This window comes from Poeciliopsis prolifica, unplaced genomic scaffold (assembly GCF_027474105.1).
Source record: "Poeciliopsis prolifica strain line A6 unplaced genomic scaffold, Auburn_PproV2 SCAFFOLD016, whole genome shotgun sequence".
Classification (NCBI taxonomy): Eukaryota; Metazoa; Chordata; class Actinopteri; order Cyprinodontiformes; family Poeciliidae; genus Poeciliopsis; species Poeciliopsis prolifica.
Genome location: NW_026562391.1, coordinates 2,102,042 through 2,121,039, shown reverse-complemented (window position 1 = coordinate 2,121,039; position 18,998 = coordinate 2,102,042). Strand labels below are relative to the sequence as shown.

Sequence of the window (18,998 nt, the reverse complement as noted above, 5' to 3'; positions counted from 1 at the left end):
TGGACTGAACTTGTAAATTGTTTTTGCAGTCATTTTGACTGCTCATGATCTCTTTATACTAGATCCACATTCACCCACTTGCACACATTTCTACACCAGCTTTTGGTGGTGTTCCTTGCCCAGGGCTTTATTGACATGTGACTGGAGGAAGCTGGAATTGAACCTACAACTTTCCAATTGCAAGATAGCTACACAAATGAACTTGACCGAAACCAGTGGTCTCAAACGGCATTCCTCTGGGACCAAAGTCTTGCAACTTTTAGATGTGTCCCTTGTTCTACACACTTGAATTAAATGCCTCACTAGCATGCAGTCAAGCTCCACTGAGCTAATATTGGGGCCAGGTCTGCTGAAGCAGAGACATCTAAAAGTTGCATGACATTGTGCTTGAGAACTAGAGTTTGACATCACTGGCTTAAACCTTTGGCTTCACGATGAGAGGAAAATATACTACTGAGGTATGATCGTTGAATATTGCGATGATTATGCAATTTTTTCTATCATATCATTGTCTCCACCACTCCCCTTGTCAATTATAGTTTTGGTGGCCATCAAACTGACATTGAAATACGTGTTTTCAATACAATGTATTGTATTTAAATGCCTATTTATCTTTTCTCATGAGCTGAACTTCATTCTGTCATACTTGGTACATATCCAGTTCATTTTCTGTGAATCTGAACTAAAAGTGCTATCTGTGTTTTGTCTTTATTTTCTGCGTTTAGAACCTGCTGTCGGAGAAGGTTGAGCAGATGATGGAGTGGTCTTCTCGGCGCTCAGTCATCCGCATGAACGGAGACAAGTTCCGCCGTTTCATCAAGGCCCCGCCCAGGAACTACTCCGTTATCGTCATGTTCACTGCCCTGCAGCCTCAAAGGCAGTGTTCGGTCTGCAGGTACACTACCACCACAGTAATAATTGTCATATTCCCTACTAAACATTGAAAACTGCATTTTTCACGTTTTTCACTCACACACACACACACACACACACACACACACACACACACACACACACACACACACACACGTCTGGCCTAGAAATCTGCTGATGTTTGGCTCACCCCTGTCGCCCAGCTTGTATATTCATAAAACTGCACACGTAACAGGAACGGCAAATGGTCTTATGTAATAATAACCTCTGGGTTACACTGACATTTCGATCAAAAATACTCCAGCTAGTCATACTGCCAGTGGGACATGAATACATTTCACAAAATAAGACCATTGGGACAAATTTACCCACTAATTTGCTTACTGAGAGACTAAGAAACACTTGGAACACCATCCTTCAATGTACAAGATCTAAAAGTATATCAGTTTTTATTTAGTTTAAGATTATTTTTCCACCTGCTTTCTAAACTATTATTCCTGTGTTATCAGTTAATTAATGTTGAGTCACAAGGTAGCGACAACAAATAATTCACCCTCATTCCTTGGGTTTAGAAAAATATGTCAAATATACACCTCCTAGTTGACCCACTGTTTTATATATATATATCTTATATATAAAAAAAAAGATTACAGATTTGAACTGACATCCATGTTGCTCTTAATGGAGCCTCATTTCAGCACCATGGACAGTGCATGGAGCTGTCCATTGTTCTGAAAGCAGCTTCAGGTCACCACTGCTGCTTTTTTTGGGATCTCCATGTTTGCCAGCTATACAATTTCATAAAATCTGTGCTGAAATCCATCTTAATCACAGCATACAACATGACTGGAGTCTAATCAATGAAAATCTCTGTCAACACACACATGCACAGTGTGTCTTTCTATCACCGTAGGGACTTTACATTGACTTCTCTTCTTTTTTCATTTATTTTTGTAGCTAAACCCTTTGCTAAACCTAAACATTACCAGTTCAATTCTAAACCTAACCTCAACTTAAACTTACTTCACATCATACCTCGAAACTTAAATAGTAGAGCACAGTAGAAGAGAACAAAAGTGTGGATTAGGACAAGATGCTGACTTTCCACAAATGACCTATCTTTGTTGGTGAAAATGGAGAAAGTGGTCCTCCATATGTTATACACACCCATAGCCCAGAGATTGTGTCAGCATTGGAGGAAAACATTTCAAGCAAACATGGGAACAGCAATTCATGCTGGTCAGAATTGAACCTATTAGCCAAACAGTGCTGACCTGCAAAGATGATCACATTATTTTAGGCGATTTTAAGCACAAACATCTGACAAATGTCTTACTAATACAAACAGGATTTTAATAGAATTTTCTAATATAAATAACTATTTGGTATTGTCCTGGTGAAAATAAGAGCATCTCCATAGAGTCATGATAAAAACGTGATTTGAAAGTTGGCTACAAACCTAAGTTCTCCTGAAAATAAGGAGACTATTTTCCTTAGACATAGCATTTTAGCATTTGCTACACACTGGTAGCATTTGCTAACCTTTTCATTTTCACACCTGACACTTAATAAAATGGAAATCTGTCTCACTTGGCCAACAGCTTTAAAAAGCCTTTAAACGCACATCTGGCTTTTGCCTGTGATCTTTGCACAGTGGGGCAGTAAAATGACTCAATGATTTGGCTCATAACGTGTTGTTTTTCTAGTGATTACACTTAATTGTTTGTCTACAAAGCTAACAGCGTTGTTCTCCTGCTTCATAAACTTAGTGCCCTTAACGCTGCAGTAGATAACGACGACTGCTACGGTCGCTCACAGTGTAGAGCTCTACCACAAGGCTGTTGGTTAAGCACTGAAGTTGTCAGATCAAACAAACATGGAGCTGGAGCAGCCAGTAGAGTTTGACTTTTAATGTGAACAAGCCGTTTGAAATTTAAAAGTAGGTCAACTGCTGGGGAAAGAAATTCACATATGCTACTTAATTCTGTTTTTTACAGAAGATTCAGTTTTAATTACTGATCGAATGATTCCATCTTGTCATCAAAATTAGGGATCCACTGACATGATAATTTGGGCCGATATTAGATGTAAGTATTGATGTTTTGGCAAAAAAAAAAAACGATATTTACCAATATTTTAGATCAGTGTCTCTCAACGTTTTTTGGGCCAACGCCGCCCTGACCATCATCCTGGTCCCTCACTGCCCCCATCGAAGAATTTGTAGGCTACTTTGCACTGAATAGTATTGTATTATTATTACTATCACTATTGTTGATGTGTTCATTTTTATGGTTGTTTCTGTATTTATCATCAAAAATAATTTCCCAGAGAACAAAAAAACCATGTGAATAAAAATTACTTTAATAGTCGTCTACGAAAAATGCAATGAATGGACATTCAACTTAAAATCGGTAGGCCTAACAGGCCTACCGATTGGCCTACAGGCCAATCAGAGTGAAAAAAATATTCTTATTCTTTGCCATTTTAGTTGTTAAATCTTTCACAAAATGACCAGATAAAAGATGTATAACAATGCCAATTGGGGAATACTGTTATATACAATTGGGTCTGATGGAAAATGTACTAAAAATTAAGATACAAATATTTTTAGCTTGTTTAAAACAATGAAACTAATACAATTTCAGACAGAAATAAACCCACACAAACAAACAGAGCAAATAAAGCAGGAAGAGAAGTATACTTAGAATGAAATATTACAGGAGAGGAGAAAATGTATAAAGAAGTACCAAAAATGACAGATGGCTCAGTTAGATCCTCTCAAATGTTTTGACGTAGCTTATACAATCTGGAAGATGTGGGGGGAGCAGAAAACAATTTGAATAGAGCAAAAAAAGAGTCAGGGTCGAACACTGACTAGTCCCAGAGAGACCAAAGAACCAATGAGAAAGGAGGAAAGTGGGATGTAGAAGTTAGTTTGCTACAGAACACAGAAAGAGAAACGGTGCAACATTTTGTGAACTGATGAAAGCCGGTTTGTTGCTTCTGCATCTGGATCCACAGTTTTGTTCCATGATCCCCAGAAGTCCAACTCAAACCAAAGCACAAAGTACACTGAAAGACGGTGACTCTGGCGTCATGGTGTGGGGATTTTATTATGCCGTTGCATTTCTAATATAAATAACTATTTGGTATCTGTTGTTGATAAACCTGCTTATCACCAACAGAAATGATTGTGTTGCCTGATGTAGAAGCATTTGCATGTTCTATTACAAATGAAAATGTCAGAAAACATCTTAAAGCGCTTTTCCCAATATTTTTCTGTGTTATTGATATAAAGATGTTATGAGCATTTAACTTTTGCATTTTTGTTCTTAAAACAGATCACTGGTATGTTGAACATGACTGTACGTATAGCCATAACCTAAAAGTAGGTCATTTAAATGAAGACCTCAAAATATTTTGAAACAAGAAAATACTCCTCTGCAGGAAAACTCCTGCTTATTCATCTATGAGAAATCCACCTTTGCCACAAAAGCTCAAACTCTGTGGTACTGTCAGGATGTCTGGCTCAGGATGAGTGAACATGACAAACACTGATAATTTCACATCAGTCAGAAGCCATGATGTATGCTCCTGTTTTACTCTAAGGTAAACTTTGGTAGCGGCGTTTGACTATTTAGTGTAAGCCTCATATTTGACCACGTCAACATCTCTTCTGAGACATTAAACCACTTTCTGAACTAAGCACCGTCCTTGTCCACATTGACCTGATTTCTCACTCTAATCAGCGAGTCTTTTGCCTCATCAGTCTCTTGATTATGTAAGGTATTCATCAAGAGTCATATGATTCATCAAAATGTCAGCTCTTCTTTTATTCCAGAAAGGTATGACTGGCTTGCATGTCGCTAAACGTTGTTGCTTCACAATGCCTTCAAAAATCCATATAAAGATTTTAAGAATAACTGTTTTTATAAGCTGTTACTGCATTGCCAAAGTTGGCTTATCACAATTTTCTGAGTGTTTTCATTTATATTTATTTATTTGTAAGCTTCCATGTGGTTCAAACCAGATATAAACATACAAAACTGGGCAGGGATATTATAAGTTTATACTTCTTTCTGGTCTTTTTCAGTCATGATTTTGTTTAGTTGCTACATGAACTATTTATATTTATTGAGTGAATGAAATAAAAAATGAAATAAAATATAATAAATGAATACATTGTATATAAATCTTTTTTTTCCCACATTGAATGTTAACATATTTGTGTTTTGAAACCTTAATTTTTAATGGCAACTATAGAAACAAATATAATACCGCATCTAAAAATAATGCATTTCTGTTCTGACATACTTTTCCCATATTTAAATTGGCTGATATGCTTGCATTTTGTGTTAGTTCTTCCCATGACTGTGCATGAAAATTATAAGCATTGTTAGTCAGTAGATTGTCTTGAAAAGACAAGGTTTGGTTCACAGTGCAGAAGTGTAGAAAATAACCCAATCGAATCTTGTTGGTAAAAAATGGAGTGACATTTTATTGATCACGGTTCAAGAACTTTAATTTTTGAGCACATATTTATATCATAACCCCTCTGTGCTTGATATGAGTTGCATGTTATCATCGAGTAGTCTACGACGGTTTGCGTTTAAACAGCTGTTCATCTCTGTAGACTCATTGAATTTTGCCTTAACCTTTCACATCTCAAGAAGTTATTTATATCTGATCAAACACATTCCTCTTGCGTACACACTCGTGTTGCTTTTTTCATACATAAAACATGAATGAAATATTGTTCAGGTGCTATTTAGGTTGCTGTATTTCCAATTCCTTAGACATAGCTAATCATAAAAACCAATACTGCTGCAGTAAAAACCCATAAGCAATATGAACGTTTCGTTTTTTTCTCATGTCCTGTCTCAACATGTCGGGCGTACCATATGGAGACGCTAACTGCCTGCAATATAGTCAACAAAAGCTGTTGACTATATTGAAGTCAACAGCTTTGTTGACTTCAATATAGATACTTTGATTAGTAAGAGTTAGGCCTGTCACGATAACAGATTTTGCTGGGCGATTAATTGTCTCAAAAAATTATTGCGGTAAACGATAATATTGTTTGAAGACCTTTTTACTCTGATTTAATGGAAATTACGTAATAATACATGTGATTTCCTGCCAAAGATGGATGCACTTTACTTTCAAAAGAACTCTTAACACCGGATCTGATACACAAAATTTAAAAAAACAACCAAAAACAAAAATAAAATAGATTCTCAGTCTCCATTAATAATAAATGCACTTGAATAAAAACTAAACATAAAGCCAAAGTGGAAATAAATACTGCATTCAGCCAAGAGTGCAGATTATGAAGTCTGTATAGTATATTGCCCTTCAGTAATCATTAGATTTAAGGGCACATCCGACTGCGTGATGCAATAGTTCAAACTACAGGATTTTTTACCCCAAATGACAATCTTAGAACGTGTGCGTGCCTGTTCAAATTTGTCACCTCGAGGTGCAACCTGGCACCAAGTGTTGCAAGGTTTTCTTCCTTTCTCACCATTGTAAGAGAACCACATGGTAGGTAACCTGAGCCACTGAGATGTTATATCTCAAAACACACCTGGCGATACTAATGAAACACTCAGTTTTCAAATGGGTTTCCTTAATAGAAGCTCCATTCAAGGGATTGAAACGTTCCAGCAGTAGTCATTAAAAGTAGAATTCGATGTTGAATTTGGGTAAAATGCTTGTAATATCAGCTCTCAACCTGCCAGCCTGAGTTCTGCTTGGATTTATTCACACGTTTTTATGATTGACACCTCAAAGCGACTGCCCTACCATTAGCAGCAGCTATAGCAATACAACACACCACTCATGCTTCCTGATGGATGACTTCCCACTCAGTAAAACCTTCAGAGGAGATGACCATACTGAGGTGGTTTCAGCATTTAGAAAAAAAAGACGTTTCTGAGACAGAGTGGGACTATATTGCCAAAGATTCATTGTGTGTGTCTTGGTTCTTTTGCTCTTTTAGTTTTCCATTTTCTGATTAGGTTTGTGTGCTAATTTTGTTTATCTGTAAACATGGCCTATTACGATCTAAATGATCTATTCTGCAGAGTGTGGTGCAGGAAAGTAAGATGAAAACAGGTCCTGTGAAAACGTGAAGAGAAAGAAGGAAAATTTTTGAGCTAATTGTAAATGAAGCGTAATAAATACAAGACATTCCTCTACCAACATTGAATAGTAATAGCTGCAAAGCAAGTTTCTATGCATGTCATATTTAACAATTTACAATTTTGTAGGGAATCCGTTGTAGAAAACTGGCCACATTTAATCCATTATTCACAAAATGCCATATAAGAGAGTAGCACCTGGAAAATGAGCTTGTGAAAAACTAAGCCACTGTCTAGGGTCATATTATAAAAAATTGCTTAAGTAGCTGTAATTGTCCTGTTTTTGCTTCATAGACAAGCGAATGAAGAATACCAGGTCCTGGCAAACTCCTGGCGCTATTCTTCTGCATTTTCCAACAAACTCTTCTTCACGGTTGTCGACTACGATGAAGGAGCTGACGTCTTCCAACAGGTAGGCAGTTTGTCACAGCTTTGAAATCTCTCCGTCCAAGACATTTTAAAAATAGTCTTTTTACTTATTTGTAAACCAGCACTGTTACTTTTTGAAATCATGTATTTTGTTTTTATATATTAAACTATTCCTAAATGTATATATATCTCTATTAATTTGGATTCTTAGAAATTTGGTGCCATGTTTCCTATTTTTGTTTTGTAGTTTCATTAGCTTTGACAAAATACTGATTAACAAATTCATTTTACAGCTGGCAGCAGCAGTTTAGTGTCATGAAACACCTGCAAAATGCTGGTGATGTAGAAAAATGAGCATTTACAGCTTTGCTCTGAATGTAAGGAAATCATCCCCAGGTCTGCTGTTCATATATGGGTTTCTTATAAGTTAAAGTGGATTTGCATTAATTTCTCAGAGGCCAATTGGTGATGGCTTCAATGAAGAAGAAGCAAAACCAGAATTTTTAAGAATGTAACGTTGCACATAGTTTGGTGAAAAATTTTGCTTTGTCAAACCATTAAGTTGTAGAATGTGTAAACAAAACCAGATTATTATTTCAATCAGTGCCACCAAACCCCATTACTAATCTGAACATTTGGTTGAGCAATACTTGTCATTTGCTTAGCAAAAATAATGCATGACAGATTTATGTTTGACAAATTGATTCTTACAATCGGTCGCTTATTTCCTTTCTTTTTCAGTTGAACATGAACAGCGCTCCAACTTTCATGCATTTCCCTGCAAAGGGAAAACCTAAGAGGGCCGATACGTTTGACCTGCAGAGAATCGGCTTCGCCTCAGAGCAGCTGGCCAAGTGGATTGCCGACCGCACAGACGTTCAGGTACAGCCGAAAAACTACCGATTCAATCGAATGCACATTTGCAAGAAACCAAGATTTTATTTGGATGAATTATGGCCAGATCCACTTTTTGTTTTTAATGGTGGTACATTTACAATTTCTCAGTCTGCTGCTGTTTTAAAGTGCAAGTTTATGTCAACGCTGAGTTTTTTTTTTATTTTATTTTTTTTATTAAGACATTCCCTTGGTGTCTTGAGGGTCAAAGCGGTGCTTTTTTGTTGTTTTTGTTTTTTGTCTTTATGGTTCACTGTTATCCTCAAATTCAAGCCCAAATTTAAATACATCTTCAGAAGAAAAATCTCTGTATTGTTTTAAAAAGAGAAGCATTTTATTGTATTCTACGCATACGTGTTATCCAACACAGTCTGATTTATTGGTTCTGTTTACCAAAAGAATTCAAACTCTAAAATTAAAAAAAAGATTATGTGCAAGCTTTTGTCCAAATATTTCACTGATGAACTTCTGTTTATAATCCTGCCATTTAAGTACAAAATTTTGAATAACCTTACTGCTTCTTCTTGTTATATATTTATGTAAATTTATTGCATAAATTGGGAAGCGTAAAAGTTAGTTTTGCTCTTATTTTCTGTCATAATATATTTCATTGTTTTGTTAACAACAAAATGCTGAAGGTGCAAAATGGCCATTAAGACCTCTTTTTTTCCTTTTGTTTTTTAGGACAGGACCAGTTTTCACCTTTTTAAAATATAGTAATAGGAAACATTTCTTTCCCAGAAACAAATATACTGGAGGTAAAACTTTGCAGCAACAACTTAAGTAACTGTGTTAAATGAATGAAGAATACTCTCTTTCATCTGTTTTGTTTTTATTGGTAGAAAGCATTAAGAAACATCTGGGGAGGAAAAAAAAGTTAAGAAATTATGCTTACCTCTTCATAGAAATAGCCTAGTTATCTTCCTTTCGCTTCTGGTGCCTAAACCAATCAAAATGCTCAAAAAAATACATCATGGAAACCAGTCAATTAGTGACGACCTCATAAGTATCTTTGGAAAACAAAATGTCCTTTTGGATTGTCAACAAACTAAACCGTTTTCAAACTTTTCTCATTTTTAAATGATAATATATGAGCAGGTTTAATGGAGAAGCAGGTTGGGGAAAATGTTAAAACTGTTTGCCAAATTAAAGTTTTTATGCACAGTGAAGTTTTTTTTATCTTGCTCTACACACCACTATTGTGTGAGAAACATTTTTTTTAATGCTGTGCTTTTAGAAATCATAAATTCTTGCCAGACACATCGCTGGAATTTATTTCAGACTTTAATTCAAGGTTGAAACCTGTGCTTTTCTGTAGATTTGTGCAAAGAGAATATTTGGTACAGGTTTTAAATGCTCTTGAAACACTTATTTGAGACTTTTTTTTTTAATTTCTTCGTTGTATTGATTTGCTGATCTCTTATTTCCCTCTTAGATCCGTGTCTTCCGTCCTCCAAATTATTCAGGGACTATTGCTTTGGCTCTTTTGGTGTCTCTGGTTGGAGGTTTGCTGTATCTTAGGAGAAACAACTTGGAATTCATATATAATAAGACTGGATGGGCCATGGCTGCATTGGTATGATAACTGAATGCACACACGCACGCACGCACGCACACACACACACACACACACACACACACACACACACACAAACTTTCTAATCCTCAAGGGGAACATTATGAAAAATTTATTATTTTTTAAAAATGAATAATAAAGCATAATAGTCGAGATTCATTTTTACAGTTTCTCCTCATGTCTAGAGATATTTCTCAGAGTCCTTAAAAAGACCGAAATGAACTTCTAGGTGAATGTAGAGAAAAACAATAATTACTGAAAAACACGGCTACTTTTTATTCTGTCTAAAAAGAAAAAAAAATGTGTTTTTATAAAAAATGAAGGACTTTGTAGATTTATTTATGTTTAAACTACACCCTTTGTCTTTGATGAAGCACATCACTTTTTTTTTTTTAAATGTCAAAACCACTTTGGTTTTTGAAATACTGGCAGAATCTAAAAATGAATCGTTCGATTTTCTAGTCGGGGTTTTAATCGGACATCATAGTGTGATAAGACATCAAAGACCACAAATTGTGTAAAATAATGTTCAGATTTTACAATATTAAGCATTAACCATCTTACAAAGGAGCTGATCTCAGTTCATCAGGATACTGTACTTTACTACACTTCAGACTGAATGCTAACTTCATAAATGAAGATTTTATGTTTTGTGGATCACAATTAGACAATTACTGAAAAAACAAGGTGGGAAATACGTGGAATTTCAAATAGAAAATTGTGTAGGAACAATTTTGTTTAAAAAAAAAATAATGACATTGCCTTATTTTATGTACTTAGTTAAAATTCTCTTTATTGCCTCACCTCAGACTTCAGCTCTCTCAACTTCTGCGCATTTCTTCTTGTTTTCTCTGCGACAGTGTGTGGTTTTTGCAATGACGTCTGGACAGATGTGGAATCACATTCGAGGTCCTCCCTACGCCCACAAAAATCCACAGAACGGACAAGTGGTATGAAATACAAACATTTATTACCCTCCATGCTTTAAAAATATATTTTGTCAACCTTTATATTAATCCCCGTAAAACTTCTTCCTCAACTTAACCTTTCTCAACCACTGTGATCTATTTCTTTTTCTTTTTAAATGTTTGATTGTATTTTGTGGCATTTCAGTGTTCTTCTGTTTTTATGCTTTTTGTTTCAGTCCATTTTGTCCGCTGCATTTTTTAAATTTTTTTTATTTCACTTGTAGACAAATGCTTCTTACTGACGATGTGTGCAAGCAGTCACATAGGTACGAATTGGCTGGTCATCATTTAAGTTTGTTCGCTCATGTGTGAAATTAAAAGGAAAATCTGTTGAAAACTGAAGAAAATGATTATGTGGAGAGAAGTTGATAAAAAAAAAAGCAGCTTGAGGATGGATGTTGATGGAGTAATGAGTGGGATGTTTGAAAGGACAAAAAAAAAAAAAAAACAACACAATAGACGGTACTTTAGAAGCACAACAAAAAGAATATTGTTTCAAATGCCATCCAGACATTTGCATGCACAGATGCACAAAAACTCTTCCACTATCAGTCAAGGACAATGTCAAATACACAAGTGAGCTGTGAGGTTTTTGTGGACACACTTGATCAATTTCATACAGAAACAAGGAGGATCAAAACTACTCTTCACAGGCAGCAGAACTCTGCACAAACACACAACAGAGAGGCGTCCACACAGTATCCACACAGACTCCCTGGGAGTAATAAAAACACACGTTTCAGCCCCCCGTCCCGCCCGCCTCTTCACTTTTTCCATTCCACCACTTCTTTCTTACTCTGTGTAAAAGGAAGTCTATTTATCAGAGAATGTTACCTCTGTCGTTTTTCAAACTTTTTGATGATAGGCTACACAGTCATCCGGTGTGGCTTTTAATTTAGCCTTCACCCGTTCTTCTGCTCGCTGTCATTTCTACAGCCAAGCTCAGCCCGGCTCTTTGCTACTTTCCCCCTGAGCCTGGTTTGTTCTTGCCCAGGTGAGCTTCTGCTCTTCAAAGTGGAAGTAAATGAGACCAAAACTCTAAATCCACATTTAATCACTTAAGTAGCAATAAAAATAGAGGTCTGCTTCCTTTTCTTCGGCTGTTACTTCATAAAGATAAGATGTATCTTCACTATAACTTAAATTCTCTTTATATGTGTTGCACTTAGGGTCGAATGATATAGATTTAAAGTTTTATCACAATATTTTTGCAGTACTGTTGTGATAATGATAAAACAATCGTTTATTACTCTTTTTTTTTATAACTGTATGACAGTAAACTCAAATTCTGCTCTTGAGAAACACACCCATTGAGAATATGATGTTTTTATAGGATACTAGTCACTGGCAGAAGTGTGATTTGTACCACTAAGCCGTACATAGTAGATGCATTAAATTATATTTTCGAATGTATTGCTATGTAATGACACTGTCATTGAACAAACTAATGGAGAAAATGCGAAAACTATCAATCCAGACAATTCGTAACCATTAAAAAAAAAAAAAAAAGCATTATTTGGGATTTGTGACAACAAATCAAATTTTTTATCATGATAAATGATAAACGGTATGATAAATACGCACTATTCAAATAAAAGTTAAACCAAATGTTGCCACAGCAAATTCATAAGGCAAGAATAGAGGGATTAAAATATTCCTTTTGTTTACAAGGTTTTCTAAAAATTCCTAGTTACACAATGGTGGCAACTCCCACATGCTTAATAATCCTTGTTACGTTGTGAATTTTACTTTTTCTTTCTTTGCCTGTCCCTAAGTCCTTCTTTCTCCCTGCTCTGTTCATTTATTTTCCATTTCCAGTCCATCTTTTCCATCTCTGACTATTCACACATTATGCAGCAGTTCTTTAGCTGAAGTGTGTTTCTTTTAGCTAATCTGAATAATTCCTTCCTGCCTGTCTGTCCTTTTTATTTTAATACCATGTTCTACCCTTTAGATGACTGAACACGGTGATGATGGCAGCATTAAAGCTTAGTCAAGTGTTAAGACGGGCTTTTGGATATAAGCAGAAATTAATTCAGCAGTTTTAAAAACTGGAGCTATGGGCATATTTTTTAAATGCATTGGTCAGCAGGTCATAAAAGATTTCCTACCAAGCAGGCACAAAATATTTGTATCTTTTTCAGATAGGTTCAGAAAAGGCTGCATCAGTGTACGATCACATAAGAATAGAGGAGAACTTAAAGAATGCTGTTTGCACTTTACAGCCACGATGGAAATCCATCACCAAATGTTTTCTGTTGTAAATTTGCCTTTATTGTACAATCTTTCATTCTTATTTTTGTTTTTCTTTGCTTACTTTGAACCTGCTTATTTTTATTTACCTTTAACTTGTTGCTGGCGCGTTGAATTTCCCCAGTTTCTATGTTGTTTTTTTCTGCAGAGAAAAAACCTGCTGAATGCCTCTGATGGTGTCACCACAGTGTGAATGTTTCCCAGTTAATTAGAATATTATCAAAGTCAATTTATTCTGTAATTATTTTCAGAAAGTGAAACACATACAGTTGAAACCAGAAGTTTACATACACAGAAATAAATTGACTTTTTTTTGTACTCAATATCTGAAGATGGATCAGACCAAGCGTCTTTTGTTTTAGGTCAGTCAGAATTATTACCTTATTTTCAAATGCCACAAAAATGAGAGACTATGTCAGATTTATTTATGTTTGCCTGAAAAAAAAAAGACTAGTCTGTAAAATTCTAAGCAATAGTTTCAACTCTACTTGCTTTATTTCTTGTAAGCGCAGCAGTCTGGATGACATGATGCATGCTGACGCTCTACATTTGACGTTCTTGAGCTAACAGACTGAAATAGTTATGGATTAGCCACATCGGCTCCTTTCTCTCTTGTTCTGTCGTTGCGACAGTGAATGGCTTCATGGCCGCTGTGCACACAATATTGAATAGATACCCATCTTCTGCTTTTTGTACTCCTCCCTGGCCTTTTTTTTATATAACTTTTTCTTATCCCCCTTCCCTAATCCCTTCATCTTCCCAGACAGTGTAATTCCTTTAAAATGATGAGCGAACGAAGTCAGGTAGACTCCATTGAAAGGATTTGTCAACTGACAAATGGCACAACAAAGTAGATGGAGCTGCTGTGCGTCACACTTTGCAGCCACGAAATACCGCTTGCTCATTTTTTTTTTGTTGTTGGCTTTTTTTTTCTTTTTTGCTTATACCCTCACAAAATGGGACATGGTGGAGGTTAGCTTTAACAAAGCTATACACACATTTGACAGGCACAAATTTGTTACACAGTCAGCACTCGTACACTCCCTGGGAGGAAACGGTGGTGCGTTCTCTATTTGAGCTTCACAAACTAATGACGCCAAAAAATGTGTTTTTGTCACACCCTTTGAACACTTTGACGCGGCTAATGACGGCACAAACTCGAGAGTTAGACGAAAAGCGTTATTGAGAGCAAGAACGAATAGGAAGTGTGTGTGAGGCCAGGGACAGCTGCAGGAAGACACGCACAAAAACCATCAAACGAAACCAACCAACGCTCAAAACCGGCTCAGAGCATCCCACCCTCACCAATATGTAGCGTGATGAGCATGGCACACATGGCACACGCATGGCACAGCTGACCCACACAAGGCCAAACGTGCACAATGAGACGCAGAAACACACACATCCATAGCATATGCAGCGTTCACATGCCTGCATAGCATATTTATTACAAGTTAGACTGAATAATAAAAAAGGCAGAGAAAGAAAGAAGCCCAACTATAGGCAGGCTCAGTTCCTGTTGTCTATGTCATCCAGAAGAGAAATAGGTGAAGTGGCAGCATTTGCTTCTTTTCTGCTCTTTTTATCAAATGTTTTGTTGCGATTCAAGGCTGCAGTTTGTAAGTTTTACAAAATATTATTTTTTTTTACATTTGTTAAAATGATTAATTATGTCATGACAGCATAATGAGACAGATAATGTGTGAAAAAAATTGCGTTCCTCTACCTTTTTCCAGTGCTCCAAGTACCACCCGCAGAAATGCAATGCTGAGTCAGAAACAACCAATCAGAGGCAGGAGGAGACTTGCAGCTGTCAATCACCCTTATGAATGCACCTCTCACACTCTGACCTTTTCTCTCTGCTATGCAGCTAGTTCCCCACAACATAACCTTCAATTAATGCTAAGGCTAGTTATCCTGGTTATAAATAATGCCAGATGAACTGTTTTCCTGAAACGGTGAGTGTTTTCTCTCCCATTAGAACATTGGGCAGCATATACACAAGCCTATTGACAGCACGACGACACTCCTCCTGACTCTGGTTGGTTGTTTTTGACTGAGAGTGATTTATTTTTGCACACCTAGATTAGGTGTAGCAGCTTGATCTTTTTTTCCCCACAGATTATCTGCTTCATACCATATAAGTTTTAGCAAATATGGAGAAAATGTACTTCCTCGGCCACATTAGATTTTCGTCAAACTGTTGCCGTTTTTGTAGCAAAGCATATTCAGAGTCATAATTTCCAATCACAGGCGTAACCTTCTATGGATCATTTTTGGCGTGAGCTGCACTGACTACAGCTGATCCAAATTGCAGCCCTTCCAAACAGCAGAGTTCTCGTTAAGCAGAGTATAAACCTCAAGAGTCGCAATTAAAAATGTTGGTAGTGGATAGAGAGGACTTTACAGTGCAAATTGTGCTGTGGTCGTCGGTTTCAACACATTTAAATGTTGCTGTTACAATTCAGCTCAGCTCTGAATTATTGGGGTGAATAATGATGAGAACCAGATGGTAAAACCTGACTGGATTTAACCTCGCTTATTGAGTTTGCTGAAGAGATTCAATAAATGGAGACAAACTTTGCCGCTTTGCTGCAATCCAGAAAAAATAGCATTAACTAAATAATAGCAAATAGACTGTTGACTACTGGTTAGAGAAACGGGACCAAACCTGACCTGAGGTAAATTCCCCTACATGGGTTTTCAGAGCCAAATTATAATATTGCAAAATAATGAGAGTTAATGTGTTCAGTGGTTTGCAGTTTCGATCACAGCACTTGTAATGTTGGTCTACAAGCCCCGTTTACCGTCCCACACAGGACTACTGCATTTATTTCTTTCACAATGATTGTCATTGCAATAATTTTGAGGCCAGTCATCTTTAACAGTTAAAAAATCTTTGTGTTTTGAACACTAACTCTTTCTTAACTCCACAGATAAGAAAGGCCTTAAAACTTAATTTATCAAAGCAACCTTTTAATTGAAGTGGCATTAAGCCACCACTCCATCTAGACTGGATGCAATCCAGAAAATAAAATTAGTAGTATAACTAAGCCTGCTGAGGAAATGGAAGTTATCTAATTTTGTTGATTGACATGTCCTCAAAAGAAATATGTGTAAGAGAAAAAACACTTCAGTCTCCTTTAACTGACTCCAGAGTAATTAAGCTGAAATCTCAACGGAGTGTGTAAACACTGCATTGCATAAAAACCAAGAAGATGATGAAATTGTGAAACATAAACCTGTGACTAAAATAGACTGTATTTACTTCAGATTCAGTCAACCAACAACTATTTCCCTTATATTCTCAAAGATGGATAAATGCTTTGGCATTTCTCTTGCCTTTTATAGTTATGTTTTTAGTAAGTCTGAGGATCGGCACTGTTTTAGGTTTTATTGTTACTGACACCCAGTTCCCCATCATAATAGTAGTTTGAACACAGCCATTATAAATAACCTCCTGGTGTAAATTACACACTTGTTTCCAAAACGTATCTCTTCTATATAGTATTTACCTTCTTCTCACTGTTTTTTTTTCTGTTCTTTTATTATTTTTCCATTTATCATCTTCCCTGTCTGAGTGTTTCCTGACCTTTATCAGCCGAAAACAAATCCAAAGCACAGATTCAGGCACACACTGTATGCACAAATACACCATAGAAGATGGAAAAAGGATAAATCTGGCTAATTGTAAAGGTTACCAGCTCACACTGATTATGGGTTGACACTACTATAGTTTGACTTTTTAGATTTAAAAAAAAAAAATCAACAAAGAAATAGAAAAGGGCAAAATTGCGCTTGTAGCTCACATGCTGTGTGTCAGCTTTGACTTGTCAAATGGAAACTTGTAATCTATATTTGTTGGAGCTTCTGCTTTTGTCTGTGTATATTTTCTTTGAAATGTAGCACAGCAGAGTTTGACGTATTGTGGAAGTCAAAGCGTGCCTTGTTAGATGGCTTTATTCTTACTTATTTAAAGCTTTTTATAAAAAAACTCTAGAGCAGCCACTTAATTTCAACTAAATATTGAAAAATTGGTTTCTAGTGTACTTCCTATATATATAGATATATATTCAAAATTTTTGGAGTCCATGTTCTCAAAAGAGAGAGAAAAAGAGCATGGACACAAATTTACAATGTCCTGTCTGATTGCTGAAAAAACACATATTCTTCACATTTTTATTTTAGAAACCTACTAATGAAAATGTACTGATACATATTTTCCTCGCAGCGGGGAGATTGGTGGTAGGTTTCTTATGCTAGCTTGGGTCTTGATTAAACTAAGCTCTTAGAATACTAATCATGTTCACAACAGCCTCATTGCAAAACAGCACTTTTTTCTCTGGATTGCAAACAAATCCACACACATTACCTATGTGCTTCAACTTTGTGATCTAAAATTTTTTTAAAGAAATTTCAAACATTTTTCATACAACTTTTCAATTTACTTTAATGCTGGGTAGTTTCAGACATTTGTTAAACCCAATTAACTCTATTGCTCTTGCCCAAAATCTAAAAGAAGAAAAGGAAGCTAATCCATCAAATTAACTGGAGTGGATTTAAGCTACAATTGTACCTGACAGGTCTCTAGAGTAGATCTACTTAATGCCTTAAAGCAATTCTCAGCCAGTTTAAAATGAAGAGGAGGAATGCTTCCGTTTATTTAGAAACATACAATTACTGTATAAAAATAGCAAGAAATGATGATTCATATCATTCTGTTCTTATAAAATAGTGCCTTTAAGTAAAAAAAAAAAAAAAAAAAACACAACAGATTAAACCAGCAAATGGTGACATGTTTATGAATATTATTATGAGGAATGTATTTTAGGCTATTCTAAAAGATCAGGATTACTTTTGGGCCTGTCACAATAAACAATAAATCAATTAATCGCATGATAAAGTAAAATAACCTCAGTTATTTTGATCTGCTTGATTTATTGTTTTTCTCTTTTTTTCTCTCCTTTTGGGTTGATATCAGTTTCCAGAAGATGTTTGTGATAATTTGTGTTTTACATAACAGTAGGTGTTGCTCTGCTCTTTACCTCCACCCTGAATGTTTGTCTTTCTAACTTCACGCACAGCAACGTGTCCCTCCAGTGAGCAAATTTGTTGCAAACAACAAACTTCATCAGAGATTTCTGGCGCTTACATAGATACACTGGGACATGCACACCCTGTGCTCAGCACACTAATGAATAAAACTCCTGCATTCTAATCCATCAGATTAATTGGAAGTGCCCGGCCATGGATTGAGGAATTTTTCATCCCAAAAGCAGCGTGTCTACTTCCAGCCTCTCTGTGCATTTTTTCTGTCGTGCTTTTGTTTACGCTGAGAGGACTATACACGGAGATCCATACTCCAAAATAGTGTGTAATGTTTATTTTCTTGATGTAGTGGTATTACGAGTCTCACTTAATGTGTTGTAATGTGGTTTTTAAAAGTACGGCCGATGGTGTGGCACAGATAATGACACGTTTTTAAATGCAACAAATAAGGAACCGTCTAGGTTGCGAGATAAAAAAAAGAATACAATATGTAAGCAACTTAATCCCACAGAGAACAGAGAAATGTTTAGGAACTCACCACAGCTCGTTATCCCCTCCTCTCGTCTTCGTAGCGCATCAGTAATTTTTAGTGAGAAGTTGACGCTGCTCCATCAAGCAGCTCGGCTGAATGAATGCTACCAAGGTGAAACTTAAGGAGTCTGAAGAGTATTTGTTTTTTCAGAACAGAATCACATAAAGTGCATTTTACATTCCATTCCAGACTGTGTGGACGGTTTCTCTTTCCTGTTCTGGGATAGACCCGCCATCATTGTTTCTGTATCAACTGCATAAAGAAGACAAGCGGCGCTTGTAGCTCACATGCTGTGTGTCAGCTTTGACTTGTCAAATGGAAACTTGTAATCTATATTTGTT

The 18,998-nt window shown here is 36.2% G+C and overlaps 1 protein-coding gene across 1 annotated transcript in view; it reads left to right on the top strand.

The window, feature by feature from the left end:
- The window catches only part of tusc3 (tumor suppressor candidate 3), a 55,560-nt gene that overhangs the window by 22,184 nt on the left and 14,378 nt on the right, over window positions 1–18,998 (top strand). Inside the window, exons 2-6 of the mRNA XM_055041568.1 lie at window positions 726–895; window positions 7,311–7,428; window positions 8,127–8,267; window positions 9,715–9,855; window positions 10,716–10,805. Coding sequence (XP_054897543.1) covers window positions 726–895; window positions 7,311–7,428; window positions 8,127–8,267; window positions 9,715–9,855; window positions 10,716–10,805 — 660 coding nt within the window. The remainder of the gene's footprint in view (window positions 1–725; window positions 896–7,310; window positions 7,429–8,126; window positions 8,268–9,714; window positions 9,856–10,715; window positions 10,806–18,998) is intronic.